Source organism: Belonocnema kinseyi, chromosome 3 (assembly GCF_010883055.1).
Source record: "Belonocnema kinseyi isolate 2016_QV_RU_SX_M_011 chromosome 3, B_treatae_v1, whole genome shotgun sequence".
NCBI classification, from domain to species: domain Eukaryota; kingdom Metazoa; phylum Arthropoda; class Insecta; order Hymenoptera; family Cynipidae; genus Belonocnema; species Belonocnema kinseyi.
The window spans coordinates 59,805,909-59,815,621 of record NC_046659.1 but is presented as its reverse complement, the minus strand read 5'-3'; the positions used below and the strand labels follow the sequence as shown (position 1 = coordinate 59,815,621).

The window sequence follows — 9,713 nt, the reverse complement described above, 5'->3', positions numbered from 1 at the left end:
CAATCGACTCGGGATACTTATAAGATACTACCATGATTTTTTCAGATTTTTTGGTCCAAAAAAAAATTAGGCCAAAAACCGGCCTTACCGACCCTCCCCCTTATACTTCTTATATTAATTTTTTTCAAGGTTTAGACGATTTAGTATAAAATTGGTGCTATAGCGCTCAATATGAGCGAATCAAAAAATCTAAAATGCATCAAACCAAAAATGATTTGCAAAGTGCTATAACTCGAATGGTAATATCTTATTTCATCAATTAATAAATAAACTTTCTTTAAAATTACCAACATATTGATGCATACAAACATTCTTGAGTGCTTTTTATTTTATCTGTCAAAGTTTAAACACGATATCTCAATCTGTGTGGACACAGTGAAAACCCAAAAAAATTGTTCATAACCGGGGACTAGTTTGGTCACGTGGTCAGCAAAGAGCATGCCCTTAAGAGTTTAAAAAATCATTTGAAGGTCTTTCCTACAATCGAGGGTTGCACCACTCAAAACATCACGAGTTATTCCGTCAGAAATTAGCACGGAATTTGTAAGAATTCGCGTAAGGCAATGTATGTCGTAAAAATCAAAGTAGGAAATCGTCAGCGAAGGCATGTTCGTGAAATCGTTTGACCAAAACGGAAAATTCGTACGCGTCCTACGGTTTTTGATAGAAGTCGTTAAGCATTCGTAGCAGTCCTAAGGTCTTTGAATAGGACCGCAGGGAATCATTGGGTTTCATGGTAGAAATCGTAGAAAATTCCCGCGGAGTCGCTGCTAAGACCGCGCGACATTGGCAGACCTCGGACCTGCGCAGTATGTATCGTTGTCAGCTGTTCGCCACACAGCAAAAACTTTGCTGTTGTTATTTTTCGCCAGTGCTACTGTTCATTTAATTCAGTAATTCATGACAACTTTCATATGAGATGGATAACAAAGGTACGATTTAAAAAATCATATTTTTCTGCTTCACAAATAAAAGTATCAACGTAAAATTTTCGAAACTATTGATGAAATGTAATTAATATTTTATCAAACATAACAAAGTATTTCATGATTAAATAAAAAAACTTAACTGAAAAGAATGGTGATCGATAATTTTTTAATGTGAAAAATAGTCGTGAAATATCTACTATGTAATTTGTGAACAATAATGCAACAAATTGTTAAAATAACAGGTCATTAAAAACTATTTGACAGATTTGTGAAACTGACTGTAAAAACTGATTGCGTCCGTATTTATATGTTTTTATTAAATAAAACAGCTTTATGTTTTTGAGAGAGATTTGTAGTCACCATTTTTATGTGAAGTTAACTATAAACAATTGTTATTATTCAATTTCAAATATTACGAAATATTCATGTATTTCAAAAAAATTGCAATTCTTGATAGAAACAAATTTTTCTTATCTGGAAATACTTTAAATTATTGTGAGAGTGATCTCAGTAATAATTTATACAAAAGATTAACAATTGGAAATTTTATATACATTTTTGGTGGACAATTTTTGAATGTTTGGTTTTGCAATTTCGGATTTTTCTTCGTCATCCGAATTGATGTAAATATTCTTAATGATAAAATAGGTTTGCTCATATTTGTTACATTATAATAAGTGTTAATCTGATAAGCAAAGTAAATAAATCAATTAAAAGCTTTAGCACATTGGCAGTGAAAAGATTTTTTTCACTATAAATGCTTAAAATTTGTGTAAGAAAGATATTGCAATAACTATTCTCATACAAATTTAACAACAAAAAATGTTTTAAGCGACATATTTTAATAAGCGATTTTTTCAAATTTGAATTCCTCTAAATCATTTAAGTTACCGATATCTAAGATATTTTGGGAAATGATAGATTATTTTCTGGGCCAAAGTTTTATATTGACCTATTTCATTTCTTTACAAAATCGATCATTGCTTTCTTTTAACAAATTTAATCAAAAATATATCATTTTTCCGAATATGTATATCAATTCAGATGATAAAGGAAACATCGAAATAGAAAAAAACAGAAATTCCAAATTGTTGCAAAAAATTGTTTATACCAATTTTAATCGTTGTTGTTTTATAAAAATCGTGACTAACAATCACTCTCACAATAATTTACAGCGTTTTGATCAAAATTAAATTTCTTGCAACGAAAATTACAATATTTTGCTATATTTTTAATTAAATTTGTTGATATTAATTGTAACAAACAACAATCAGATTATTTGTATTCTGGGAACACTTGCGCTGATTTAAGGTGATTTTCATTATATGCAAATCGTTTTTAAAGAGTCAGCAAAGGCGAATAATACAGTGAACCCAAGATATGGGGCCCCGTGTAAGAGTTCTTTCGAGAATTGACGCCGCGCCATAAATAGGAATAAAAGGAGCTGCTCGGGGTGAGCGGTGGTCGCTCTGGCGTGAACAAACAAAAGCGTTTTCAAGGAAACGGCCGTCTACCTGGGTAATTACCCACAAAGTGCAGTATCAGAATTTCACTGTTTTTACATGACGTATGCAAAAAATCAGACTGAATTATTTAAAATTGCGTCTGAAAAATGAAATCCAGTTTTCTATCTCTAATGAATCCTATATCAATAATGTAGGAGATAGACTTGAGAACTTCTTGCTTAAACTTGCATATATATGCATAATATAAATCTAACTGAAACTCATATTATTTATAAATATTGATAAACCTACATTCGTCTTTCAAAAGTTAATCAGTTACAGATATCGACCACGACAGACAGACAGACAGACAGACACTGACGCAAAACTATTTTTTTCTCACTCAGGGGACCTCAAAACATCGACATTTGATAGAATCCACGAAAGTCATTTTTCACATTAAACCATTACCTTCTCATTAGGATGAGAATGTAAAAAAAATGATATTTAAGCAGTGATTGCGCCACTTAAGCGTTATACACATTATCCGACTCCGCGATTCGTAATCACTGCTTGATTCGTTCGGATTCGTCAAACTTTGTGGGACTTGGTACGAATCCGTAGATCCAACGCTCCGCAACGGTGTGAATGTACAGAGTTCGGAGCTCCCGATTTCGCAAAAAGGATTCCGGTGGGTCAATGTCAGAATTCACCAAAATCGTTAGGATTCGCACGAATTCGTTCGTTTTGTTCAAACAATTTAAAATGAATCCTGAGTGGTACATACACGCATACAATTTTTTTATCTGGTCTCGCTATATTGCTCTTTTAAGTTGAAACTCGAACATAATAATTCAAACTATTAAAAATGCGTCATATAATATTATTAATTGTTCACTTCAGAATATTTGAGCATGGATAAAAATCTACTTATGAACGTTGATTCCAAATAACAACTAAAAATGAACACTATCTGTGCGTAATATTTTCTATAAAATATCAGGTGCATAAAATATCCATATTAATTTATTAATGTATATAATGAGAAGATATTGTAAACAATTATGTCAAAATGAAGTAAATTGTAATTTTTCGGATTTCCCCCAGTCTCTAAATCTTAATTAGCGATAAGTAGACCGCTAATTCAAATCAGCGTATACACGCTGAGAAATCAGCGAAGTTTAGCTGTTAATCAGTGAAAGTTTACTGATCAGCAACTAAATTTCGCTGTTTTAGCAGCGTATATGCGCTGATTCAGATTTAGAGAGAATATTTGTAAACAGTTTTATCTATTCTGCATATATTTTTAAAGGGCTTTTGAAATTTTTTCTTTTACCATGGTCGCATGGCTTGTCATTCAGACTACCCTTAATGAAAAAAAATTATCTTATATAAATCTCATTGTCTACCGGAAGAAATTATTCGCAAAAAATCTCATTTTTAAATTTGTTTAGAATTTTCATTAATAAAAAATGTTAACCGAATACTACATGTTCTTAGATGTTTAACGTATACCCTTGAATTTTACGAGGCGTTTAATATGTCAGTATTAAACCTTTGTATTCGATTGATAAATTATAATTTTTCTTTTAAATATTTTTTTTCAGATTGGTTAGTTCTAATATCATTTTGAAACATTATTTTAATAGCTTTTGTAGATGCTTTTTCTATTTTTTTCTTTATATTTTTATAGAGTAAAGCGAATAATTTCGCTACAGGTTTAAGTACACACTATATACTCTTTAAGCTTATTTCCAATAGTTCAAGAGAGCCCCTTAATAGAACATTTGCTGCTGGAAGGCAGCTGCTCTCTAACAAAGTAAGTGTATATTTTACATACTATATACGTCAACTTTGTTGTGTTATGTTAAATTATCTTTACAGTAAGCGGGTGGTCTTCCTGCTCTCGAGTATTATTAACGTTGAACGAACACTTCCTGTTTATCTAATGTTCAGTTTCGCTAAAGGAAAATTAATCCTTTTTTCTTAAATCTTTATAATTATCCTTGATTCAAGAAATTAAAAAACAATTTAAAAAATATTTTTTGAATGACTTAAATCCTTTTACAGTTTTCCAAATTTCAACGCCATTTTGAATCGAAATAATAGCAAACGATTTACTTTTGTATGATACTTTGTACCTTTTTTTATTCGTATTGAATAATAGCACACTTTTTTTAGGTCCTAAAACAAAGAACGACGTCGTTAACCAGCCATTTTTTTATCAAAATTCAAAAAGTGAGTGTATTTATTAAAATTTTTGGGATCACTTTTTTTCTGAATTTGAAAACTCTATGTAGGGATATTTATAGTATTAAAAAGGACAAACAATTTATCCTAATGACTTTTTTTGATAAAAAGAAAATTCTCAGTTATAGCATTTTCAAACATTTTTAAATCAACCGAAAGTCAAAATTTTAAGCCATAAAACGCACGTTACAAAGAAAAGTTAAGAGAAAAAATACATTGCTTTTTGAAAGCCCTACAAGATTATCATGATTTTCTTGGAAAATCAAAAATTCAAATTTTTATTGCACAATAAATAATGAAAAATTCCATTTTGTGGTCAAACTATTTAGGATACGAAAAAAGATGAATTAAACAAAATTTTTATTCCAAAGAAGATCTACAATTTCGTTCAGAATCACTTCTTGATAGGACGCGTACTTTTTGTTTTATTCGTGAAAGATAACATTGAAATTTAAAAAAAAAAAAAAAATGTGTGGAAAAACGACAAAAGTTACGAGAAAAAAAAGATTCAACAAAACCTGTTTACAAATATCCGTCGGAAATCGAACGCGCAGCGCGAGTATCAAGATGAGAATGAGTACCTCAAAGGCTACAGAGCTTTGAGAAACTTAATCTTTGACCATACTTAATTAAGTAGACAATTCAGAATATTAAGACGCATAAAAATACTGACATTTAAGAGATATATTTTTAATAAAATTTTATTCAAGCATTAAAAATGCGAAGAATAAATATCCGAGCGCGAAGCGCGAGATTTAAACGTCGTGCGCCTTAGGCGCTTAAACTTGCGAGCTAAGCGAGCCGCGCGCGATGAGAATATACCCGAGAGACGGGCAGATTTTTTATATAATAATAATAGGAACAATAATAGCATTTTATTTTATTTTTATCTCCTAATCTGAAGAAAAAAGTATATAAGTTTTTTCTCCATGTCAAACACTTATTTCCGAGATTATCCGAGAACAATTCGGAATATGCTCGGAATGCAATTTTTTGTTCTTATAACTTGCATATCACGTCTCTCAAATAGAGAAAGTTATCTCCGTTCTTTCTCTGGAGACAGTCATAAATAACAAGCAGGTTGTACAGCAGCAGATGGATAAAGACAAGAATGGGCGACATAAGCTTTAAACTTGGAATGGTTCTTCTATAAAGCCATACACATGGAAAGTCATGACCTCGCATAATAAACTATTCTAATTCTTTAGAATTAAAAAAATTTCTTTTATTTGAAATTTAAACTCAAATATAGGTCAAATTGAATAAACATGGCAACTATGTACGTGAAATGTCGAAGTGAACGTGGCATTACCTTCTTTTATCGTTATTCCATCTAAACTTTAAAGCAAAAACTATAGTTTTAAGAAATACTATTACAGAATCGTAATTTTATGGACGTAGTTCGCGGGAATTGTAAGTCGAATAGACGACTATAACCACGTTTAACGAAACACGTTTCGAAAGGCAACTCGACTAGAGAATCTCGCGCAAAATAAAAGACTTTAATTTGAAGATCGACTTCCATGAAATAATTTATATCGCTGGTACTGTAAAGTTGTTGACTATATTTAAGTACGTGCTTAAGGGACACCCTGCATCGGGTTATTGTCCTCTGTTCTCTGCTCGCAATAAATTTTACTCCATCTACATCCCACACGATAATCCGAGCAATAATCTCTTAAGCGTACTCGCATATTTGCATGTGGAAAAACATTCTCCTGTTCAAATGTCTACTCGCACTTCCACATTCCATTTACATCCATAAATTATCAATAAATTGACTTCTATATAGTTACAAGACCACTCAAACTTTAGAAAAAGGTCCAGGCTATTTCCTGGGTTTCTTGAAAAAAAATCGAAGTTTTCGGGTTGACTTTTATGAGTTTATGATGATAATTATTCCATAATAATTGCTTTATTATGTAAATTTAAAAAAGATTTAAATATTTTAGAACTCCAAGTTGAAATGTATTATGTGAAATATTTACATGTTTGGAAAAGTAATTTCACAGTTCACATCCCAAAATATTCTCAAAACAGGAGAATAGGGTGATTTTTCAAAGAAATAATAAGAATAAATTCTTTTAAATAACATTAATGTTAAAGCTAAAACGTCGAATTCTTTTCTCAAGCAACAAAATAATTGAAAAATATTTCTGTCGATTTTAATGGAAAAAATTTGTAAACAAAATATGCTCCTCGAATGTTCAAGTTTCAAAAATCCATTCAATAAAATGATAAAATCGCTTCGTTTGTTGTATTTGATTTTTTTTCAGAATTCACAGTGTTCCAATTATGATACAATTATATACCGAATTTGTAATATTAAAAGAGTCAATTTTCTATTGGAATGCATTCTTGAAGGCATTAACTTAAAAGCTGCCTTGCAAGAAATTCCAATTTAATTAAGATTACACTTTATTTGAAATTTTTTTTTTCATTTTTGTATTAACCATAACTTTATTTCTTTGAAGGTTTACCAATTTGAACGATTTTTTGTTGTTTCTAAATCTAAATTATTGAAATTAATATTTGTACACATTTTATTGGTTGTTTTTTAAATTTTATTTTATAAATGAAATAAATTACTTTTCAATCTTTCTCTACCTTTCTTTCCAATCGCATATCAGAATATATATATATATATATCCTATATATTACATTAATTACCAAATAAATCAGTAAAAAAATATATTACTAAATACAATAAAACTTTCCAACATGGTTTTATAACTTTCAAAATTAAGAGAATTTCACATATCAACAGAATAAAAATTGCAGCTAAATAGAGGATTCAAAAGTTTATGATATTTTGAGTTTAACCGAATTTAAAGCTTGATCAATTAAACAAATCTTGGTTCGAATTTTTTAAATTTAATAACATTACAAATTGTTAACTTTCAATTTCGATTATTTAAACCAGTGAGCATTAATATTTGAAGAATTGCAAACAATATTTTATTATATGAAGAACTCAGCACTGTTTTGTCATTCTTCTCAAGTACTTGAAAATGTCTGAAACATGTTTCTACAACGCCTATCGCCTACCTATAACTTTTTTCATGAGACTAACATAGATTAGTCTTTTTTATCGAATTTTTTCTTCCTAATAAAGATATTTACGTCTGAGTTACGAAATCCCAAGACACTAGGTTTCCGTTCCCGTTGTATCTTCTTCCAGTTCCCTTTATTCGAAGAACTCGATGCACACGAGGAACTTGGCTTCACTTCTGTTACAAAATGGGCTGCAGCGTGAGTGTATTTTTAAAAGCAAATCCGCTTAAAAGCACTCTCTAAGTCTACTAGAAATAGGGAGTGATTATTTCTGGATAAGGCAAATCCTGCTCACGTGGTCGCTATTCAAGTTTTAATGAATTTTTGGGAGGAAATTAAATGGTTTTATTGCTTCCTATATCCCGTAACGTGCTAGAGCAGCTGATACATTTTGAAGTGAAAATAATTTTAAAAAAAAAGAATAATAACCCTCGAAAAAACCTATCGCAAATAACTTTGAATAGAAATTTTTTAAATTTATGCAAACATATTTTTTGTCTAATGACTAAACTTTTTTTAAACAGTGCTTGTATTCTGCAGGATAACTATTCATTGACGAAATTATCTCCTGATTCTAGGACTAAAAATTATAGATAAATTGCTTTGTTTATACTTGAAAAAATGATCTTAATTACAAAAATGTATTTTTTTGATGTTATAAGTACCTTCTGGTAAAGGATTTAGAGTTACTGAGGTAGATAGTCTTCCACTTCCCATTGAAACGAGATGTGGTGCTTCTGTTTGAACGCGCAGTGCTCGCCCGGCCTCGCGCACTTCAAGCCCAGCAGAAGTCATTCCTGAAAGCATAAAGATAACTAACCTTAGTGATACTTAAAAAATATTTAAGTACATATCATGATTTTTGTCATAGTCGACATTTCCTAACGCCGTTGTCACTGATAAAGTGCCTGATAGAGAATATCAACATGGAATCGGAATTACTTCATTTTTGTTCGCTTTTTGTTTCAGTTTATCCTTATTATTAATTTCTATTTCATGTAATAACCAGGTCAAACCCGGCAAGAATGTTGTTACGTGCGAACAAAATAACACAAAATTAACTTCTTTCTTGAATATTATATCATACATTATTACAAAATTTTATCCAAAACCCTCACAGCATGAGATATCAACGGGATATCCCATTTATAGCCCTGGAATGTCCCAAGGATATCTCAGAATATCTTCAGGATATCCCAGTAACCCTTATTAACCCAATTTGTCCATTTTTGTCCGTCAACTTAAAGCACGGACAGTACATACAGAAAATTCATTTTTCATAATTAAGGGCTTGTACGACCACCCTTAAAATAACATATTTACGAAAAACCGCTATTAAACGGACTAAAAAACATTTTTTTAAATAAAAAAAAAAACAAAAAAAAGAATATAAAATTTAAAAAACAAACAAAAAAAGGTTCTTTATAAACATCTACCTCCACGTGGAATGACCTGGAAACATTTTTATTGAAGAAATGGTTAAAGACGTTCCCTACGCTAGCACATAACAACATTTTGAACATGTTTATCAAACAATCATTAATAAATTCTACAGATTTTCAAAATTTCAACCTTACTCAACTTTTATTTACTTTTAGAATTAAATTTATTTGCAATTTTATGGTATTGAAAATAGAATTTTTGAAAAACTGCCGATTTTCACCCTTTTGGGGTATTTTATGGTGTGGTAACAAAATTTAACCTTAGATAACAAAAGAATATATGAGCACACTTGAAAATACTTGCCAATAAATTTTCAGATCTTTTCCAGCATAATTAACCAAGGTATCCGTGCTTAAAGTTGACGGAGCAAAACGGACAAATTGGGTCAATATTTTTATCCCAATTTTTATATGCCAAGGATGTTCCCAAGATATCCCAATTCCATAATTTATATTACTGGAAATTTAGATGTATCTGCTGCCAATTATATTTATATCTAATCGTATCAATAAAATAAGAAATAATTTAACAATATGGTATTTTTCAGGAGATTTTATACAAAATGCAACATTATAAAATACAATAATGGTAC

The 9,713-nt window shown here is 30.3% G+C and overlaps 1 protein-coding gene across 1 annotated transcript in view; it reads right to left on the bottom strand.

The window, feature by feature from the left end:
• LOC117168730 overlaps nt 1-9,713 on the bottom strand; it is a 134,729-nt gene that overhangs the window by 52,646 nt on the left and 72,370 nt on the right. The window contains exon 2 of the mRNA XM_033354458.1: nt 8,344-8,475. Coding sequence (XP_033210349.1) covers nt 8,344-8,473 — 130 coding nt within the window. The 5' untranslated portion in view covers nt 8,474-8,475. The remainder of the gene's footprint in view (nt 1-8,343; nt 8,476-9,713) is intronic.